At 36.8% G+C, this 23,305-nt stretch overlaps 2 protein-coding genes across 5 annotated transcripts in view; both read left to right on the forward strand.

Annotated features, from left to right (window-relative positions):
* HOOK1 (hook microtubule tethering protein 1) overlaps positions 1–22,759 on the forward strand; it is a 48,235-nt gene extending 25,476 nt beyond the window's left edge. For all 4 annotated transcript variants that reach the window (XM_058657215.1, XM_058657230.1, XM_004588715.4 and 1 more), the window contains exons 10-22: positions 993–1,133; positions 2,160–2,361; positions 3,247–3,357; positions 5,821–5,908; positions 5,999–6,059; positions 8,262–8,402; positions 9,992–10,085; positions 12,444–12,478; positions 13,007–13,089; positions 13,777–13,877; positions 15,511–15,612; positions 20,164–20,232; positions 22,571–22,759. In XM_058657215.1, the coding sequence (XP_058513198.1) occupies positions 993–1,133; positions 2,160–2,361; positions 3,247–3,357; positions 5,821–5,908; positions 5,999–6,059; positions 8,262–8,402; positions 9,992–10,085; positions 12,444–12,478; positions 13,007–13,089; positions 13,777–13,877; positions 15,511–15,612; positions 20,164–20,232; positions 22,571–22,741 (1,399 nt within the window). In that variant the 3' untranslated portion in view covers positions 22,742–22,759. The remainder of the gene's footprint in view (positions 1–992; positions 1,134–2,159; positions 2,362–3,246; positions 3,358–5,820; positions 5,909–5,998; positions 6,060–8,261; positions 8,403–9,991; positions 10,086–12,443; positions 12,479–13,006; positions 13,090–13,776; positions 13,878–15,510; positions 15,613–20,163; positions 20,233–22,570) is intronic.
* LOC101530459 (dnaJ homolog subfamily A member 1-like) lies at positions 16,220–17,690 on the forward strand. The gene is given in 1 exon segment (XM_012928036.2): positions 16,220–17,690. A coding segment is annotated over 1 exon segment (1,194 nt). The 5' UTR covers positions 16,220–16,334; the 3' UTR covers positions 17,529–17,690.
* Positions 22,760–23,305: the final 546 nt, after the last annotated feature.

The following is a 23,305-nucleotide window of genomic DNA, read 5'->3' on the forward strand; positions in this document are numbered from 1 at the left end:
GCCTAGCGGCTAAAACCCTCGCCTTGCACGGCTGGGATCCCATATGGGTGACACTTCTAATCCCAGCAGCCCCACTTCCCATCCAGCTCCCTGCTGGTGGCCTGAAAAAGCAACTGAGGACAGCCCAAAGCCTTGGGACCCTGTACCCACATGGGAGACCTGGAAGAAGCTCCTGGCTCCTGGCTTTAGACTGGCTCAGTTCTGGCTAATGCGGTCACTTGGGGAGTGAATCAGAGGACAGAAAACCTTCCTCTCTGTTTCTCCTCCTCTCTGTATATCTGACTTTCCAATAACAAATGAAAATAAATCTTAAAAAAAAGTAGAGATTAAACAGTGTTGCTAACTGGAAGTAAAAATTCAGAACATTAAGTGTACTTCTCTTTTTTATTGCAAGATCAAATGCTGTAAAGTATCTTATCCCTTCAGTAATTGTCTTTCGAAGTGGAATTAGAAGTGGCTTAATGATTTGAGCCTTGGGCTGCCTTTCTTCTATTTTTCACAAATACATGTGACAGATTATCTTGAGCTGAAGTCACCTCCTTGTTCTGTGTAACACTAGGGCCTTATTCGTCACTGTTGCTAGGATTCGGTAACTATAAGTCAGACTCCCTCTCCTCCGCCTTTCCCTTCCAAGAGTTGGGTCAAGAGTGAATATTTTAGCTTCTGCAGGTGAGGAAGAACATGTGATATTTACCATTCTCTGTCTAGCTTATTTAACTTAATATTTTTAAAAATGAGTAATATAGTAAAAGGGATTTCAGTTTTTTAAGAGAAATACTTAAATGTAACTAAAGATTGGTGCCAAAAATGTTTAAAATAAATAGAGGTATATCTGTTACCATTGGGTAAGTAGGCTCAACATCATAAAAATACTTAAACACAAAGAAGGAAAATCTTTATGGGTGTATTTCCTGTTAATAAGGCCATGTTTCAAAAGGAAAACCAATGATGGAAATTACATTGTAAGTGCTTATCTGTTTTCATTGCTCAAGGCTTGAAGCTGCAAAAGATGATTATCGCATACATTGTGAAGAACTTGAAAAGCAGCTAATTGAATTTCAGCACAGGAATGATGAGTTGACTAGTCTTGCAGAAGAAACAAGAGCTCTGAAAGATGAAATAGATGTTCTTAGGTATGGCTTGCGTAAACACAATCCATCACTGCTCGTTGGCTACCTAGTCGCTCTGGGCGTTGTATTTAACCAGCTTCGTAGAGTTGCTCGTTTGTTCCAGACATTGATCAGTTTTATCCAGGCACCTCATACTTATTTTATACGGATTGATTAGAATTACAGTTTGATGAATATATTGTTGTGGTTTAGGACCAGTTTTGTGCTGGAACTATCAACACCAAAATAAGAATTTTTTTCCTCTAAAATTTTGTAATTCTATGAACTTGTGAATCCATATAACTTCATATCCTTATGCTTTATATTTTGTGAAATTTTTGCATAAGGAAGTGCTTTTTGTTAAGGTCCATAGTTAGTATTTAGTAGAGATTTATATAAGAATTCTAATATTTCAGAGAGGATTGTTTGGCCAAAAAGTTTTAACTTTTGGCTGTGAAGTGTTAGTAAATGGACTAGCCAAATATTTATATTTTCTATTACTTTTTCATGGTAATATTTTTAATTTTTTCCATTGTTCGTATGTGTTTGAAACAAAATTGTTATAACCATTAATTCAAAGCTGCATGTGATAGTGAAGTGTTTTTATTTATTTGTGTATTGATTTTGCTTCAGTCCAGTTGATCAGATAAATGCTTTGCCTGACAGATTCACAGATTGAGCCATCCTAAAGCATATCAAATACTGAGTATAAAACTATGCTAAATACCAAATAAAAGCAAAGCTCAAAATTATTGTTTTATGCAAACAATAATTTTCCTATACTTTTTATATGCTTTAATACATTTTATGCAATGAACATATGAGACATTTTGATTCATTTAGTGTGTTAAATTTAAATCCCCTTTTTTTGATGGCTATCTAAAAAAGTTGAATTTTAGATTGTTTTCTGAAGGCTGTTTGCAATTTCCATTTCTAGCTATTTCCTTCTTGTTTTTTGTTTTGTTAGAAAGTTCATTTTTGTAGCCAGAATAAAATTGCTCTGTGCATACACTGATTTCTCATAGTAATGCACAGTCTTTATTATTATAGAGCTACCTCAGATAAAGCCAATAAATTAGAGTCCACAGTTGAGATATATCGTCAGAAGCTACAAGACCTAAATGACCTTCGAAAGCAGGTGAAAACTTTACAGGAAACAAATATGATGTACATGCATAATACTGTCAGTTTAGAAGAAGAGTTAAAGAAGGCAAATGCAGCCCGTACACAGTTGGAAACATACAAAAGGCAGGTAAGAAAAAGACTGAATTTTGAATAATGTTAAGAGCGCAGTTTTGTTATTCCCTTGTATCTTTTTTGAATATTGTATAACTTCAGAATTCTGTACAATAAATTATGAACTTATTCTGATTAATTTCTCTTATCTGTTATTTTAAACTTCGATCACTGATTTGAGTAACCTTGTTATTTTACATTTTTATTTATTTTTTTTTGAAAATTTATTTATTTTTATTGGAAAGGCAGATATACAGAGAGGAGGAGAGACAGAGAGGAACATCTTCTTTCTGATGGTTCGCTCCCCAAGCAGCCACAACTGCTGGAGCTGAGCTAATCCAAAGCCAGGAACCAGGAGCCTCTTTCAAGTCTCCCATGTGGGTGTAGGGTCCCAAGGCCTTGGGCTGTCCTCAACTGCTTTCCTAGGCCACAAGCAGGGAGCTGGATGGGAAGAAGGGCCGCCGGGGGATTAGAACTGGTGCCCGTATGGGATCCCGGCGGTGCGTTCAAGACAAGGACTTGAATTGCTACTCTATCACGCCAGGCCCTACATTTTAATTTCTTTTTGACTTTTTTTTGTTGTGTTGAGTTTTTATTGTTTATTAGCATTTCCAGTACTATATACCTAGAGAATGAAATTATAGCCCAAGATATTTTGCTTTGCTATTATCAAATAATCCAGAGAAATATCAAATAAGAGGCTTTGGGGCCTTATTAATTGAGTATTGTGTGTATTTATTAAATATTATTAAACTGTTTTTTGTCTATGCACTGTTTTTCACACATACATAAAACGAAACTAATTTAGTACAGACATTTGTTTAGTTTTATAATTTTCTCAGCTTTGAAAGACTATTAATATTGTATACTATTGTTTTCCCCCCTCCTTTTTTGGCAAAAGGTTCAGGATCTTCATAACAAACTTTCCTCTGAATCCAAAAGGGCAGACACATTGGCATTTGAAATGAAGCGACTTGAAGAAAAACATGAAGCTTTACTTAAAGAAAAAGAAGTAAGCATAAACGTAATTGATCAGAATATGCCATTCTTTTGGTTTTTGTAATGCCCTTGCTCTTAAAGTGGTGGTGATGTATGTCGATTCTTTCTCTGAATTGGCTGCAAGCAAAGAGCTGTGTACCAACTGCAATAAGGAAAACCAAACAGTAGACCTGTGGTAACACAGCTTAGAAACCTGTCCGAAAGGAGAAGAATCTGATAACTAGAAGTATAATGACCAAGAGCCAAAGAAGACACAAAGGCAAAATAAATATTGCTGAAGACTCCCCTGCAAATATGCGAAACCCTATGCCAACCTCAGAGTTAACTGAGGAAGACATCGAGAAAATGAGGGACAGAATTCAGAAAACTCATAACGCTTCTGATCAACAATGAAAAACCCATACAAGAGTTCAAAGCATTTAAGGAATATGTCACATAAGAAATAGTATCAGTAAAGCAAATCAAGGCTGATGTGTCAGAAATTAAGAACATAGTAGAGCAAATTAAAAGTACAGTGGAGAGTTTCCAAAATAAAATGAAGGAGGCAGAAGAAACAATCTCAGAATGTCACCAGGGGAAGCAAACAAAAACCTGGAAGCATAGCTGGATCAGGCCAAAAAAAAGTATTCAAGAATTAAAAGGCACTATTAAGAGGCCTAATATAAGAGTTATGGGAGCCCCAGAAGGTTCAGAAAGAGAAGCTGGGTTTACAAACATATTTAATGAAATAAGAAGGGAAAATTTCCCTAATCTAGAGAAAGAATTGGGAAACAACATCCAGGAGGGGCAAAGAACTCCCAACACACTTGATCAAAAGCGATCTTCACCACAACACATGATGATTAAACTCTCTTCAGTCGAACATAAGGAAAAGATCCTTAAATGTGCATGTGGAAAAAATCAATTGACATATAAAGGAATGCCAATTAAAGTCACAGGAGACCTTTAACAGGAAACTTCAGTCAAGAAGAGAATGGAGTGACATCTTCCAGATTCTAAAAGCAAAAAATTGTTGGCCCAGGATAATATATCCAGCAAAGCTTTCTTTTGCCTTCAGAAATGAAATAAAATTCTTCCACAGTAAAGAAAATTAAAGAATATGCCTCTTCCAAACCTGCCCTAAATCATTATCTCTTAATTGGAATGTTTGATCCATTTAACTTTAAGTCAGTTGCAAGGTTAAAAAGGTCTTTCAACTGCCATTTTCATTCTTGCTTTCTAGTTTATTTTCTTTCTTTTCGTCCTCTCAAGAGTTTTCCTCTGTGATACATTTTCTTTAGTAATGTGTAATGATACCATGTGTATTTTCATATGCATGTTATAGTTTTTTGCTTTGTGATTACCAAGAGCATGACAAAGAACTTATTTTGGTTATAGCAAAACATGCATAAATACTAGAAAGTTACTATTGAGTGTAAAGGTAGTAAAAGAAGCAGAAAGGTAACAAGTTCCAGTAAACAACTTCTTTCTTTTACCCCATGCCTCTCCACACTTGGAAGCTTTAATATGCTGTGTTATATTTGATTAATTTTCTGTCTCCTAGTATTAGTTATTTTTAATTTTTTTCGTTTTTACATTAAATATTTGAATGTTTTCATACCGAATGTATAGTATTAGCAGCATTCTAACTAGTTCATCTGTGTATTTTACTAATGAGCTGTCTACCTTCTGATAATTGCTTCTATTTTTATTCATCAACATCTCTTTCAGTTTGTAGAGCTACCTTTACTGTCATAACGATGTCTGCTAGCAACAAGCACTTGTCAAGTTTTATAATTAGTGCCTAATGTTATTTTTTGTTATTCAAGTAGTAATTAGCCTTTTATAAAAAAATAGAGATTTGTCATTGATATAGGCTCTAACATAAATGTCAACTTATGAATACTAACAGACTAAATTGGGAGATGGTGTTTTTCTGTAAATTCCTGTGGGATGCTATTTGTCACTTGTAGTTTCACAACAACAATGAAAGTAATAACTGGTATGTAATGTCGTTTACAGGCCAACCTGTATTTGATGATTTGACAAACTTTACCACATTTGTTGCTTAAAATGTCTTTGACAAATTTATGTTTCAGTATTCCCATTTTGAGATATGAATACTAAAGCCAAAGAGATAAGTAACTTACCAATTAACAAAGATTAGAAATGGAAAGAGTGATATTTAGGCCATGATCTGTTTGCCTCCGAACTGTATGTTCTTCTTTGTTACCTAATATCACTGATGCATATTTGTAGTGTTACGTAATTACATTAATTTCATTCAAAGACAATCTATATCATACAGAAATCTCAAGCTATGTTTTGTATAAAGGTGTTATTTATCTGACCATGCAGGAGAAAATGAGGCTATTAAAATGAAAGCATTTCTATTTAATTAAGCCACAATTTTTATTGTGTTCAGATGTTTTAAGCATATAGTACTTTGGTTACAGGCAAACTGATATTCTTTGCTAACGTTAACTTTCTTTCTTAGAGACTAATAGAGCAGCGTGATACTTTGAAAGAAACCAATGAAGAGCTTCGATGTTCACAAATGCAGCAGGATCACCTGAATCAAACAGGTGAGTTTTGAAGCAACTGTTAGATTTGAAACCTGTTTTGTTTTTTCAGTGGATGAAACACTGAGCCAGCGATGTGCTTTTGTCGTTTAGATGCATCTGCTACAAAAAGCTATGAGAATCTTGCTGCTGAGATTATGCCAGTGGAATATAGGTAAGTCTGTTTCTATGACATAAGAACTATACTTACTGTTAGAATTTTCTTTCTTTCTTTTTTTTAATGTGGCCTTTAAAAAACTTTTCATTTTATGAGTCAGAAAACAGAAAATTACCTTCATCTGCATAACCTTTGCAAATCAAATTATTCTTGTCAAGGCGGTTTTAAAATTATGGAAAGTAAAATTTTACAAATACCGTGATAACGTAATATGCTTTATATAATGTGACCTTTATTGTGTTGAAATTATTTTCTTTTTTCTTAATTTTATGGAAAACCATTTTAGTATATATGACATTCACGTCCACATAGATGAAAAATGGGAGATAAATTACCAGTGATAACAAGAGAATTAAGTATTAGTTAAAATATAAATTGTAGAAGTTCCTCTGGGCAGCATTTCTGTTTGTCTTTTACTGCTGTATTTACCTGTAGACATTTGACTGATGCAATGAGTTCATGCTTTTGTCTTCATTTTGTGGTAGAAATTGACTTATTATTTCAAACTCTGCCGTCTTTGTATAGTTTGAGATATAATTTATTCTTTATATGTGCAGTTTTTTTAAATCATTCACAGAAGTTTTTGCAACCACATTTAGAAACTTTTCATCACTTCTGAAGGAGACCCAGTAGCTGATAACAGTCATTGTTTGTTCCAGCTTCTGCTCCGTATTCCAGTTCTGGGCAACCCAGAAGTTCTGGTTCCATTTTTATCCGTGGCTTGATTTAGACATTTCCTATACATGGAACCATACTGGATATGACCTTTGGTGACTGATTTCTTTATGTTAGCATAATTGTTGATTTTCAATTAAATTTTTAATTTGATGTTAGAATGTAGTTGATAACATCAAAATTTCTTATACACCCAACTGGAAACTTTCAGTTATTAATAATATACATTTATTTTAGGAGGCTCTTTCTTGGTTCATTTGCCTGTACTTAAATGTGACAAGTCACAGAACTGAAAATCATTATGTCACATTAGCTTCACCTTCCTAAATCATATATATATATATGTATATATATCATACACGTTAAAAATTTGTTAGGAAAATTTTATAACTTTGCTGAGTATAAAACATAGCCTAATTGTTATAACATGACAGTTCTTGCTTAGGAGATGAAATTAAGTGTGCTGTGTTGTTAAAATGATCACTGTCTGAAGTTTGCACAGTACAGACAGATGCTTGGTGTACCAGTTAACACACCACTTGAGATGCCCACCTGGCATATGCTGCCCATCCTGGGAGGCAGCAGATGATGGCTCATACCTGGATACCTGCCACCTCTGTAAATATCCTGAACTGACTTTCTGGCTTCTTACTGAGTCTATCCCAGCCCTGGCCTGCATACATTAGAGAAATGAACCAACAGATGCCAGAAAACGTCTCCATATCTCTCTGTCTGCCTCTCTCTTTGTTGCTCTGCCTTTCAAAAAATACTAAAATACACAAATGAAAATTAAATGGTTGTTTTAAGGTGACAATTAGAAGACAAGAACAGTTTGACTTATGATGGGGAAAGTGGTAGACGTGTAAAGTGAGAAATCCTTTAACTTTCTGGGGAATAAGTCATCATGCTAAAAATTCCAAAATCTTTTTTAAATTTTAAAACATTTTGTAATTTATATTTTTTAATTTAAATATGTTAATTTAAAATCTGTAGTTACTCTTCTGGCATTTATAAGAACAAAAATTGGGATTGCTTGAGTTGAGTTGGGTTGGCTTATAGAATTTAGGAAGGGAGCAACTAAGAGACTGTTTGCTACTTGCTTATAGTTAAAATACACATAACTTTTAAACACACATTTTTTCTAAAAATGATCTAAAAACTATTTTATTATTACCATTATAATGTTATATTTAAAATTTTAGGCAAATTATTTTCTTTTATTTATATTTTTTCTAAGCATGCACTATTTCCTTTAGTGAAGAGGTTCTGAATTACAAAAAGTGAATCACCTTATGTCTTAGAAACGTGCATGATAACCATTAATTATAATCCTACACTGGGATATTTAAAGTTATGCTGTTTCTAAAGCAATATGTTGAAGCATCCATCGTTTTTCAGACGAAGCTTTGGTTGCAATTTTAAATGGTTATTGAGTAGACGGAGAGTCCTTTTTTTATATATATAAAAAGAATCCAATGACTTACATTCTAAAAGTGTAAAACAAATTTTGCTTTTCAAACTCAGGGAGGTATTCATCCGATTGCAGCATGAAAACAAGATGCTTCGCTTGCAGCAGGAGGGAACTGAGAACGAACGGATCGAAGAACTCCAGGAGCAGCTGGAGCAGAAGCATCGCAAGATGAATGAGTTGGAAACTGAGCAGAGGTGACTGTGCTCCTATACAACAGAAGCTCTGCAAATATCATTGTAGTTAGATTAGAACCACCTAGATGTTGTTTGAGGTCTTTGCTACTATTGTTAATATTTTCTTACCAATATAAGTTTCATTCTACTGAAGAAGTCAAGTGATTCTTTCTTTTGTACTATAATAAAATATGGGAAGGATGCACTGACTGTAGCATACCTGGTAGCTGAACTGCTTATTCCTGAACTTATTTAGATGTATTCATAACTGACAGGAAATCTTTACAAATAAATGGCTGAGAGTTTGGCTTTCTAATTGCTGTCTGGTATGTGGTAAGGATGTGGAATATAGAGCTAAATTTGATCCTCATTTTGACTTTATTGTTTCTGGGATGGTTATTTAAATTCACAGTGCCTTCGTCTATAAATATAGATTGTTGGGAAGATAATGTACATGTGGCAATTGGACCATTTGGTAAAATGAGGTGGTCAAAACCAAGTGTAATAATAACAATATGTAACATGCCTGAGTGTGTGGTCATCCTGGAGGATCAGGTAGTTAGTGTGCGCTTTTTTCATATTAACTCCATATAGCCTCTCAATAACTGTATGAAGTAACAAGTGATTCTCTTTTTTATGAATAAGGATGTTAAGATGCACAGAGATTAAGTAACTGATCCAGTTCTACAACTAGTAGGTTTGGGTTAGTAATGAACATTTGACCATTCTGTCAATTTGAGTCTCTTAACCGCAGTGCTAGCCTGTGACTTCAAGTTAGAACACTTTTGGTATGTGGATTTGTTTATCCACATTCTACTGAAACCACAAGACATTTGGATTCTCTGACTTTTTTCTGTGTTCACCTGTTGATAAAGGAATATCATCACTGTCTCACATACGTTCAGTGTCAGGTGTTTATACGCTAAATATGTGCTTATGGATTTTGGAACATTAGACATGTCAGATAATTACTGTACTATATAATAACAACAAAGTAGTTTGGGGAAGTGTTTATGTTATATGTTTGTGTGTATGTATGTGTGTATGTAAGCGTGAGTGGGAGACAAACATGCACAGACGGATGAACTTTAGCTGGTAACTTCCAGTGGAAGGAACTCTTAAGCAAAGTTTCAAAAAATGAAATTTTTCCAAGGTGAACTTTGCACCAGTTGCTAGTGTCAGTCTTTTTAAAGAAAAAGTGAGGAAAAAGAACTGGTTGAGAAATGGTGAGTTTCCTCTTCACCCAGTGCACCATGATATCTGAAGCAGTGAACAGAAACTTAGTTTCCATTCATTAAAAATACAAATGTAGGAAAAATGAGCTGGTTTTCTAGCTTTTCTACTAGTGAGCCTGGTGCAGAAATGTTATATTTTTCTACTAACATAAGTAAAATGTATGCTTCCATGAAAAGACCAGAATTTATTTTTTAAGTATTTTCTGAAAAGTAGCCTTCAGTGCTACAAATTAAACTTAGTCACATGTAATTGTTCTGCATTCATTATTCCCACCAAAAGTATACTTTTTTAGTAAAGTTACAGGTATAATTTTATAGATCTTGAACTACTTTGAATTCCAATACAGAGTTTCTGTATGACTCATTTTACCATAGGCTGAGTAAAGAGCGCATCCGAGAATTACAGCAGCAAATTGAAGACCTCCAGAAGTCTTTACAAGAACAGGGTTCCAAATCGGAAGGCGAAAGCGTAAGTAACTTAGCAGTTACTGTGATTTTGTTCTGTGGATTTTCTCCAGTAGATCTTGATGCCCAGATTATTCTGTTGTTTGAGCGTGTTACCATTGAGGATACCCTTAAATACCGTATATATCTGCATAACAGATGCAGTGATTTTTGCCAGCTTAGAGCCTATGAATCTAACATGTATGTTGCAAGATGATTTCTCTCTGTCCTGTTTCAACAGTAACACCTAACTTTGTGGTAATTCTTGCTTGAGGACATGCTACAACTCAGGCTATATTGATCATTTTTTTCATTGCTATCATGAAATAGTTGAGGCAGCCAAATATAAAGAAAAGAAATCTATAAGCTACAGCTCTGGAGGCTGGGAATCCAAGCAGCATGGCCCAGGATCTGGCAAGCCAGCCCTCCCTCCCCGAAGCTGGATGACTTCATGGGGAATCGGGATTTCAGAATTTGGGCAGGAACAAGCTGACACATTGCTCCCAGGAAGCCAGAGAGATGGGTGTGGGAGATCAGGCTTGTGTCACATTCCTCTTGAGAGAACCAAGGTCCCATGAGACATACCTTAATTCCTCCAAGGGTACATCCCAGATGACAAGAGGACCTCGCATTATCCACACCGTCTTTTTAAAGGTCTGTCACCTTGCCATACTGCCAGCATAAGGACAAAGCTCCCAGCACAATTTTTGAGTGAAAAAACAACTTCCGGATCACCCGTGCAGCCTTTGCAGTGGTGCTGGGATTGCAACAGCACCGAGGCTGAGGGAAGTGAAGATGAGAACAGTCAGCAGTCAGAAGTAAGGAAGTCTTCTGATAGGAGAACAGAAAATGATTTCTATTGAAAACGCTTTTAAGAGTCATCAAACCTTTGGGGGTTACCAAACAACCTTTAGTTGTTCCTTCCTGCCATACTGACTCATGGCCTCATAGTTTCTAACAGCAGATAGATAGCATGAGGACAGAGATAATCCGTCTTACAGGACAACCAGATGTAGCTTAAATCTGGATTTATTTATCATTTCTATCATTTAATCTCTCTGTGGAGAAGAAGAGAAGTAATGATGGAGAGAGGGATGTGTGAAAAATAAAGCTTAGCGGTATATGTATGTTGAAGAGGTACTGATGATTGCTTGGTATTGGCATGGTGGGTGATTAGCTCTATGCTGATGGGGGAGGAAGCTCTGCACAGTAGAGATGAAAAGGGAGATTGAAGGGTTGCATTTCCTTTCTGTCTTTTATGTGCTTTATATGATTTTCTCTTTTTTCCCTGGGGGCTTGGAAAATAGAAATCGTCTCATGCATGGCGGCATCTCATATGTGCATATATACGGTATTGTAACCTCTCTAATACAAATATTTTTTAAAGCCACATTAAAGAATACTTTAAAAATGGGATATTTTTAGGGGAATATGTTTTGCAGTACAGTGTTTTAAAGGTCTTTATCTTTTAATTTACTGATGTCGAAGTTATATTTACTATGTAAACTCTGCAGGTAAATTCAGTAGATGCAGATCTATGGCTTGTTAAGATGCTTCTTTCAAAAGACACATTTGTGTTCTAATTTTTTTTAACATAAATCTAGTTGCTTTGTTTTGGTGTTAATAAAGTGCCTGTGTTTATGATGATAAAAGCATAAAGATAACATTCCATTAAATTATGAATTTATAAAAAGCTATAAAACAAGTATTTGCTTATCAGAGGCCAAGAATCATAGAGTTGGTAGTTGGAATAAATGATTGATTAGGTATTCCAGTGTTTGATACTCCTCCATATATCACATTCAGCTCACATTGTCTACGGTTTTTCTTTATGCTCTTATTTTCTGTTCTTTTGTTTCCCTTCTGAAGTAAAATAATATTTAAGATTCTATTTAGTTTTTTTTTTTAAGATTTATTCATTTTATTACAGTCAGATATACACAGAGGAGAGACAGAGAGGAAGATCTTCCATCCAATGATTCACTCCCCAAGTGAGCCGCAACGGGCCGGTGCACGCCGATCCGAAGCCGGGAACCAGGAACCTCTTCCAGGTCTCCCACGCAGGTGCAGGATCCCAAAGCATTGGGCTGTCCTCAACTGCTTTCCCAGGCCACAAGCAGGGAGCTGGATGGGAAGTGGAGCTGCCGGGATTAGAACCGGCGCCCATATGGGATCCCAGGGCTTTCAAGGCGAGGACTTTAGCTGCTAGGCCACGCCGCTGGGCCCAAGATTCTATTTAGTTTTAAGAGTGTTATTGGAAATTTTAAAAACATTTCATAATTTTACATGTACACCTGCAAAAGGAAGTAGAGAGATATATATGTCTGGAAAATGTACCTTTCTCACGATAGTTACCTTACAGCAACTTTTTTTAATTTTATAGTCCAGCAAATTAAAGCAGAAGTTGGAAGCTCATATGTAAGTAAAACTGATTCTTTATTTCAAATTTGAGAGGGGGAAGGATGTAAAAGCCTCTGAAGTTACTCTGCTTTTCTAGTTTTGTTGTGAAAACACATCCCTTGGCGCGCTAAGTTAGCACTGGACACTGCCGCCAAGGAGAGCAGAAGTACACCACCGAGTTGAGGCTGCCTGCTGGCCACCCCAAAGCCCTCACTGTGTTAGTCACTGATTCCTGTTGCAGTGTGTGACAAAGCAGCAACACTCATAACGTGTTTGTGTGAGATATTAAACCTGTGAAATAATTGCTTTTATTTCCTTAGGAAGTGAATGTGGCAAGGGCAAAAATTTTGATTTTTTGGCATCCACCACATCAGGCAATTTACGTCCTCCTGATGACCCCTGTGTGGTTAGGCAGTTTCCTATTGAAGAAGAGAGGAAACTAAGAGTTGAAAAATGACTCAAAGTCCACAAATGTTATGTGGCAGAGACAAGTTTTCATTGTTAGGTCCATTTGACTCCAAGCTCCATGCTCTTTCCACCATTCAGGGAAAAGCTAACAGAGGTCCATGAAGAATTACAGAAGAAACAAGAGCTCATAGAAGATCTTCAGCCAGACATAAATCAAAATGGTAGGTATTTTTGAAAATATGGGTCAAACTAGATCTAAGGGCTTGGCTTTTCAAGTTGGAGGATGCAAAAACTGATCTTAGGTTTTTGCACAGTGCATCGATGCGTGTGATGCGTGTGATGGGTCTTTAAAAAGTTCGTGAAAAGCACATATTTTGGAAAAACTATGCATGAATTTGAAATTTTTTTTGTACTAGAATGAGCTCATCTCTAAGTCAATATTTTTCCACAAACTTTTTGAAGCACTCTCATGCATTGGAAATGAGAACCATGGTAATGTTAGTGCTGACATCAGTAATAAATTTTCTAATATTAAAGCAAAATCTAATAAAATGAACTGATATATAGGAGTATCAAACATGAAATGGAATAGGATTGATAGTATGAAAATGTGAGTAAAATAACTTTAATAAGGTTAAAACTTACATACTTTACAAAATAATGCTTCATAAATAGCTATGGCTAACATTAAGGTATATTTGCTTGTTCAAATACTAGGTAGGAAGGAAAAAATAACTAGATGAACCATATTATTGGTTTTTAAGGAGTCATGAATGAGAATGTACTAGTCATATTAAAATTAGATAATAATTCAGTATAGGAAGGAACAAAAGATTATCTTGTTAAATAAAAAATGTTGAGTGTGATAGGTCGTAATGAATCATGTTTCATTTGATTTTTACTAATAGTACAAAAGATCAATGAACTTGAAGCTGCCCTTCAGAAGAAAGATGAAGATATGAAAGCAATGGAGGAAAGATATAAAATGTACCTGGAGAAAGCCAGAAATGTGAGTGCCTTGTCCCTGCAGGACTTGTGGCCCGGGCTCTGATTCAGCCTGTCCCACCTGATGTCCTGCCCAGCTCTTCCCTGCTGCTCATCCTGGGGCTCCCCATCATCTGGCTTTTCCTGTCTGCATCCTGCAGTGTCAGCTCAGTCCTCACACTCTTAGTCTTGCTCACCAGAGACAGAGAAGATAAACATATAGCTTTGTGTGGACAACTTAAACATCCATAACAGTGACCTCACTAGGAAAGAATGACTGCCGTAACTCATGGGATCATTGACAAAATGACCCGAGAAGGTTCATTTGCTGGAACGTCATTGAGTTTGTTAAAAATAAAAGTTAAAAATAAAATTTTCTGGAATATTTCCTAAGTACTGGAAATATAACATTGAACAGTGCACACAGTGAATTTATACAACAGATTTACCAATGTGGAATAATGCATACTTCATATTTAGCTATGTGGACCATAACATATATCATTTTGAATTAATATGTTAGTCATATTACTGGTTAAAATAACATATGTTCATGTAGAAAATTCAGCGCATAAAAATATCACAACCAAACTTTATCATTTATAGATACCAAATTATGATTTATTATTGGTAATTATGATTCAGATATATTAATGTGTTCTGCTTTTGTGGTTTGAACTCCATGAAGGCAAGTGCCACATTTTGTAAGTTGTCAGATTTTCATCTGTCACACATCTGTCACATAGTCTACACTCAGCAAATGGCTTTTGAATGAACCATAATAATAATTTGGTATATTACCTTTTAGCCTTTTTAATCCGTGTAAATATCACTGACATTTTCCTAACTCATTAAGTAATTTTAAACCTGTGGAAAGCAAGGTTTATAATTATACTGTACGAGTGTCTCACTATCATTGTAAATTTATAGTTGTTGATAGTAATTTGTATCTGACATTTCAAAAATGATTTGTTAGCAGAATATTATCTGTGTAAGTTAACTGAATCTCTTAAATTATGAACAACCATCACTCTTTCTTTAAAAAACAATATTTTTAAAAATTTGTATTGCAAAGTGGGATAAACAGAGAGAGGAAGAGAGATAGAAAATGAATCTGTCTGCTGGTTTACTCCCAGGTGGCTCCAACACCCTAACAGTGTGGCTGTGCCAGGCTAAAGCCAGAATCTTGGAGCTTCTTCCAGTTCTTCCACATGTGTGCTGAAGTCCAAGAATTTGTGCTATCTTCTGCTGCTCTCCCTGGCATATTCCCAGGGAGCTGAATTGGAACCAATGTCAGTATGGGATACTAGCACTTGCAGGCAGAATTTTAAATTGTCATGCTACAATGCTGGCGCCAAAGATCTTCCCTTTTTTTAACCTAACTTTTAGTAAGTTACATAAATATGGTGGAGCACCCCACCCTATCCTTTGTAGATAAGATCAACGATCTTTACTCTGTTGATCTTGTATTTAGGAGTACATTAGATATTTCTTATCTACAAAGTAAGTCATTATTCCAGTTGGATTGTCAAAGTATAGTTAACTCCAGGGATAGTTGGTGGATAAATTTCCAATTTACAGGGGCTTTACAAAATATGTTCTTATATTTCCAAGATTTTGAAGCATATAGTGAAAATAATTTGTTTCTCTCTGAACAGGTAATCAAAACTTTAGATCCTAAGTTAAATCCAGCATCAGCTGAAATAATGCTGCTCAGAAAGCAGTTGGCAGAGAAAGAGAGAAGAATTGAGATTCTAGAGGTAAATCTACCATATTTACTTATCTCCCCTTAATTTTCCTATCAAATCCTGTTAATTAGTTTTCTGTTGCCATCAATACTTTCCATAAAGTACAGGAAGCTAGAAATGTCACGTTTTGTTCTCCATCCATCCATCAACATTGGCCGGCTGCATTGGTCTCTGCACAGCTTGTGTACCTGGTATGTGTCTCCCCGTGATGGCCAATCATATACATTTCCCAGGCTTTTAATGGAGTCCTGCTATAATATTGCTTTTATAATTTTTGTGTATGTGGTTTTATTCAGAAAACAAATGGGATTGCTTTTTATGAAAGATACGATGTCCATGCAGTTAACCAGGTTTATCTTCTATCTGTTCTTCATTTGAACCTAAACATAGTTGGAACATTGGGGAGAAGGAAATGCAGAATCCCAGCATACCTCTGAACTAAAATGACAAACTTGGTTGTTCAGTGTGTAAGGTTATATTGTTAATGACATACTTTTATGAATTAATTCTGTCCAAATTTTCAAAGTATTTTCATGAGAGTGGTTTTCATTTTGAGCTTGGATAAATATGTCAGTGTGAAATTACTTAGGTTTTACAATGAAGAATATTCTGGGGAACTTTCCAGAACGCTCGGTGGGCAGCGGCGGAGTGGCCGCTGCCAGCGCTGCTCACGGTCCGCGCTCCTTCCCCGCTGCCCCCCAGACCGGCCTAAGCCCGCTCACCGGCTGTAGAAAATGGTGAAAGAAACCACTTACTATGATGTTTTGGGGGTCAAACCCAATGCCACCCAGGAAGAATTGAAAAAGGCTTGCTGGAAACTGGCCTTGAAGTACCACCCTGATAAGAATCCAAATGAAGAAGAAAAGTTCAAACAGATTTCTCAAGCTTACGAAGTTCTTTCTGATGCGAAGAAAAGGGAATTGTATGACAAAGAAGGAGAGCAGGCAATTAAGGAGGGTGGAGCAGGAGGTGGATTCGGCTCCCCCACGGACATCTTCGATATGTTTTTTGGAGGAGGAGGAAGGATGCAGAGAGAACGGAGAGGTAAAAATGTTGTACATCAACTCTCAGTAACCTTAGAAGACTTATATAATGGTGCAACGAGAAAACTGGCTCTGCAGAAGAATGTGATTTGTGACAAATGTGAAGGCCGAGGAGGTAAGAAAGGAGCAGTGGAATGCTGTCCCAACTGCCGAGGGACTGGAATGCAAATACGAATTCATCAGATAGGACCTGGAATGGTTCAACAAATTCAGTCTGTATGCATGGAGTGCCAGGACCACGGGGAACGCAGCAGTCCTAAAGATAGATGTAAAAGCTGCAATGGAAGGAAAATAGTTCGAGAGAAGTAAATTCTAGAAGTTCATATTGACAAAGGCATGAAGGATGGCCAAAAGATAACATTCCATGGTGAAGGAGACCAAGAACCAGGATTGGAGCCAGGAGATATTATCATTGTGTTAGATCAGAAGGACCATGCTGTTTTCACTCGACGAGGAGAAGACCTTTTTATGTGTATGGACATACAACTGGTTGAAGCATTATGTGGTTTCCAAAAGCCAATTTCCACTCTCGACAACAGAACCATAGTCATCACCTCTCACCCAGGTCAAATTGTCAAGCATGGAGATATCAAGTGTGTGCTAAATGAAGGCATGCCAATTTACCGTAGACCTTATGAAAAAGGTCACCTAATCATTGAATTTAAGGTGAACTTTCCCGAGAATGGCTTTCTCTCTCCTGATAAACTCTCTTTGCTGGGAAAACTGCTCCCTGAGAGAAAGGAGGTAGAAGAGACGGATGAGATGGATCAGGTAGAACTTGTGGACTTTGATCCAAACCAGGAGAGACGGCGCCATTATAATGGAGAAGCGTATGAGGATGATGAGCATCACCCCAGAGGGGGTGTCCAGTGTCAAACCTCTTAATGGGCCAGTGGCTCAGTCCCTGCTGGCATCATACATGCAGTAGTGAATGAATGAGTGGAGGACTATAACCATAAAATGCTCACTACTTGCTATTGTTTTTGTTTTAATATCCAGCTATAGTAGTGTTTTAAAAGTTAAGAATAAACAAAAATATAAAAGTTCTGACTTTGCTGTATATGTATGATGTCAGTGTGCAAGGTGAAGTTTAATACCTGTAAAAGCTTAATTTAAAAAGTTCCCATAGCGTTTGTTAGCCATATATTGTAATTGATTTCATCTGTTTATATGGACAAGCTTAGACTGAAATGTAGGTGTATGTGTTGGCTTCCATGTCTGACCCTTCCCTGTGAAGCTTATGGAATTAAAACTATTTAGCTAGCAATCAGAAAAAAGTAATTTGTAAACAAGTGTTGGTCTATCTAGTTTGTGTTAAGTGGGATTCATTGTGATGCCTCAGATTTATTGCCTCAACTGTTACTTGAAGATGGCATATTATACAATCTAGCCTGTGAAAACTGATAGAAACCACTCTAAGAAGGGGTTTATAATATGCTGCATCTTGAGGACTTGTACTTCTAGAATTGCATTCCCTTCTTTGCCATCTCTTGAAATAACATACAAATATATCTATAATTTATATACATATAAAACATTGTGCTGACCAGGCCCCTCTTTGGACCATGACAAGCCCCTTAGTATTGACTTCTAGAGTTGGATAATTTAGAAATTAAAGAAACCTTTATGTGAAAATAATCTGCATGTGTAATATAGGAAGGTATTTCTTAGGTATGTTACAGGCTTACTTTAAACCATTTATGCTCCAGAGTAATTGTCATTTAATGTTGGTAGTATAGCAAATTATGAGTAGCTTTAAATTGTATGTTGAAGTCATGTTCACATGCTTAAAATCTGGATATCAGAATTTAAGCAATTCTTGAAATGTATGAATGTCTCCTTAATATACTGATTAATATACTGATACAAAGCAAAAAAAAAAAAGAATATTCTGTTTGCTTTGCAAAATATTTTGCAGAACTTCTGTAGTTTGGTGATGAGATTTGATGTGTTCTTGACATCCATTTATGTTTCCTTCTGATAACATTTATCATTGCAAAGCTGTGTTGTGTTCTGCCTTCTTTTTTAAGTCAACTACATTTGTTGTATTCCATCAAAAACACATTCTATTTATACAGATTTTCCTTGGAATTATTTCTGAACAACTAGGTACGGAATGGTAGAAATATTTTTGACTAAGACCTGAAGGTTTCAGCACCTCCATTTCCCTAATTCCAGAGTACACACCACTCAGGTGTGCTTGCTATTGGTGCTAACCCAATCCCAAATGTGTTACAAACCTCACTGAAGGGCTAGCTGTCCGAAGAAATGGAATTACTTCTTCAACATCCAATTCAGATATTTCTCCTTCTATAAAGCTCTGCCTGCATTTTGTAAGCAACTATAGTTTTCTCTTCACTTGGAGTCTATTTACTTGGAACTCATGAATTTGTAGCTTTGGTCTTTCTCATAGCGCATGTCAAGATATCTTAAGCTCTTTATGTTTCTGTAACCCCACCATTAAATATTACACCATCCAAGCCCTTGATCAAAGCCCTTTTGGTGACTTCTTATCCAAAACAGTGGTTTTCCTTTCTGGTCGGCTATCTTTTCATGAAAATAACGAGTCTTGAACTAAACATTTCTTGGACTGTTTAGTGCCCAGGGAAGGCCAAAGAGAACATGCACTATTGTTGGTGTTTGGAATGTGCATCCTCAGAAAGCATGAGGATGAAAATGATGCCTCTGTCTGTAGGTCTGTTCCTTGAAGGAACAGCTTCAATGAAGCCACAATAAAAACCCAACACATGGGAATCCAGGTTCACACACCACAAAGAAAAAAAATAAGAAAGAGAAAGTTACCACACGTTGCAAATACTATTCTTTCTATCATCTATCTTAAGGCATGTGTGTCTGGAGCAGAAAGGAGTCAGGCAAGGCCATGAGGTCCCTGTTTTGGGCTTGGTTCCTGTATGTTCTGAGTATTGGAAGCATCCTGCTGTGAGAAGATGGGAATGCTTCAAGATTACAGCATTTTATGGGTGCCTGTATGTGACACTGAACAAAAAAAAAGGGATAAGAGTAATTATGGGTAGGATGTCTGTCTATGATGGCACGTGAGTATGGCACCAGGGATTCTTTTAATGAAGCCCCCAAAGATAGGGAGATATAGCCAAAGCTCTACAGACATTTTAAACTGGCTTCCTGGGTAGGTTTTGACCATTTCCTCTTTTGGTTTTGACTTGTGTGTAGTTATAACTGTATTTTGTTGTCTCAGCCAGTTTTTGCTGTTTTCTCTAGAAGTTGGGAAAACAGCATGGAAGTTGCCAGTTGTGTGTGTGTGTGTACATTTACAATACTCAGTTCTGCAAAGAAAACTTCTGAATTCGTTGCAGGGTGTAGGCGTTCTGTAGGTTTTGCGGATGCGTTTCTGCATGAATCGGGCTATGATTGACAGCTCCATGTGCTTCACAGATGTATTCTTCTGATTCTCTCAGCAGTGAACATAGTGAAGAATTAACTCTGTTTTTAGCAATTTGAGGTGATTTCTAAGATTTCAATTGTCCTTATCTTTTCCCAGAGTGAATGTAAAGTAGCAAAATTCCGTGATTATGAAGAAAAACTCATTGTTTCAGCATGGTATAATAAGGTGAGTTGAAATTCAGCCAGTGATGAGAAGTTTAGGACACTGTTGAAGCTTTTCACCAGGGGGAATTGTAATTGTCTTTTAATCCTCTCTGTAATCACAGACTTCTTTTTACCGCTAACTGTAATAGTCAACAAGATGGTATATAGTCAACAATATACGTATATATATTGTTTTCTATATGGTCACTCTCACTTTAGTTGCATCTGTAAGTGCGTAGTGAATTAAAACGATTACTTAATTACATGTTTATATATGTAACTAAAGTGAAAGTTACCTTAATTTTGTGACTTAATCAGCTATTTTCTTTAATTGTCACTCATGATGGATTTTGTGTGCATCAACATCAAACTAATACAAGCAGGAGCCAAAACATATTGGCTCATAAATATTCTTTATGATTGCTTTATTTGAGCTGGTACAATTAATGCTTTTTTTTAAGTCAGAGATTGTGTATCTATCCTATCAAGGAGAAAATAGCATGGGGTCATGTGTAGTGTGTCTCGTTTCGTCATCCTTGGTGTAACAGGAAATCGTTTCCGCAGGACAGTGTCTCATGGTGTTTGGGGTTCCTTGGCTGGGAGTAGGAGTTGGGGCATTCTGATCAGCTCTAGCAGATAGTAACTTAGCCTTTTACCAAGTGTGAGAGTAGATCTGTTGTGAGACTTTTCAAGTGTGCACACTGTGCTTTGTCACGAACTGCTAATCGCCATCCTCAGTAGGCTTTGTGCTTTGGTGTCACCCTGATTTTGATCTGCAGTAAAATCTGTCTTCATTCATCAGGACTTCAATGTAAATCACTTGTGATGTTTTTCCAGCACTTGAGCTGTGAGTTGGCCATTCCAGTGGGATAAGAGCTGCACACTGTTTTCTTTGCTCCTCTGCTATTTCTTGGTGCTTAATTCAGTAAATGTATGAGTCAAATAATGTGTGGCTCATTCTCCAGTACGTTTTTGATGAGCATCCCCTGTGTACCATGTACTATATTGCTACTAGTGATACCACATTGAATAAAATTGTGTTATGTAGTGTAGTGAGAGCAAGTCATGACTTCCCTTATGAGAACCAAGAAAGGCTGGAATTGTGGCTGTGGATTAAATACCACTTGTGAGGCCCATGTCTCATTGTAGAGTTAGTTTGTGTCCCAGCTGCTCTGCTTCTGACTTAGGTTCCTGATGACTTGGTGAGGGCCTGCGTACCTGGGCTCTGGCTGCCCATGTGCCAAAACCAGAAAAGAATTTCTGGCTCAAGCTGTTCGCCTGATTTAACCCTTCTGCTGCAAACAGCTGAGAATGAGCTAGCCCACGGAATTTCCCTAACACTGTCTATGTCTCTGTCTGGCTTCTATTCCCCTCTCTAACTTTAGCCTAAGTGTTAAATAATTTTTAGAAAGTAAAAACCTAAGTAACAAAAACATGGTCATGTTTCATGTGTCAAAGCGCAGGTAAACTGTAGTAACTTTGAACTGTACTACTTGTTCTCAGATGTTAGCTTGCATCAGAATTTCTTTTGTTAAAACACAAATTGCTAAGTGCACCTTCAGGGTTTCTGAGTCAGTCGACCTGGGTAAGCCGCAGAATGTGCATTGTTTCCATGTTGATGATGATGATCTAATCTTGTAAAGCCCAGACCAGATTGTAGTAAGTGCTCATCTGATATTTGCTGTGGTGATATATCTTCTAGTAGATGGTAAATTGATGGACTAAACTTGCTTTGGCATGTTTTGTTATAATCCACTCTAAAGATAGCATATTATTTTAAACTGTTTTTTCATTGTTTCCATTTAGTGGACTCAAGTAAACTTTTTAAAGATTTATTTATTTTTATTGGAAAGGCAGACATACAATGAGGAGGAGAGACAGAGAGGAAGATCTTCCATACATTGATTCACTCCCCCAGCGGCCACAACGGCTAGAACTGAGCCAATCCGAAGCCAGGAGCCAGGAGCTCTTCCAGGTCTCCTGTGCTGGCGTAGGGTCCCAAGGCTTTGGACGATCCCAACTGCTTTCCTGGGCCACAAGCAGGGAGCTGGATGGGAAGCAGGGCCACCGGGATTAGAATCGGCACCCATATGGGATCCCAGCACTTTCAAGGCGAGGATTGAGCTGCTAGGCTATTGCGCCGGGCCCTTTTTTCTTTCTTACTAACATTCCCTGTGCAGATTAGTCATCTCTGAACCCCCACATTCTTCTATAAATATGAGGACAGTCTAGACTTTATAGAATTGTTTTCATCATTAAGTGACCATGTGAAGAGTACATGTCAGACTTTGTACTTGGTCATCTTATGTATATACAGACTATAATTCATATAATACATAATGCATTTCTTCTTCCCCTAGAGTCTAGCATTCCAGAAGCTGGGGATGGAATCCAGGCTTGTGAGCGGAAGTGGTGCTTGCAAGGACAGCGGGTCATGTGGCCCTGCACGGTCCTTCTTAGCCCAGCAGCGGCACATCACCAACACCAGAAGAAACCTCTCTGTTAAAGTTCCTGCTACAACAGCTGATTAAACTGCAAAAGAAAACTGAACAGAAGTGCCCTTATCCTATTTTGTACCTTGCAGCTAACCGAGAAAGGAAGTTTGTGATGCTGAGTATCAACAGTTTAAAAATCAATAAGCATCGAATTAATTTTGCCAGCTGATTTTGAAAACAGCGTAGAATTAGCTGTCTTTCTGGTTGAGCACATTTAAGTCCCTGGAAGACACATCTAGACATGTCTTTTGAGATTATCCTAATTTTAAATTCACTTTGTGTACATTTAGTGTTTTTAGTTGTTAGTAATAACTTGATTGATTTTAAGATGTGATCAGTGGTGTGCTATTTTAAAATGTGTATAGATTTGTGGCATTTTCCTTTTTTTTTTAGTCCATATAAAATATCTTTGAGTAAGGCACATGGAGAATTATATAAAGGTGGTTGAGTTTATGTCTACAAGTTTTTAGTTCCTGTCTTGAGCTTTGTCGTTGACTGTTTTCCCATGCCATGGATGATAAAATGTTCAGAAGATTAACCATTAGAATGGCTTTTCTGTAGTAGAAGTAACTAATTCAGAGTGTTGCAGATACTGAAGAT

This window comes from Ochotona princeps, chromosome 2, assembly GCF_030435755.1.
Source record: "Ochotona princeps isolate mOchPri1 chromosome 2, mOchPri1.hap1, whole genome shotgun sequence".
NCBI lineage: Eukaryota > Metazoa > Chordata > Mammalia > Lagomorpha > Ochotonidae > Ochotona > Ochotona princeps.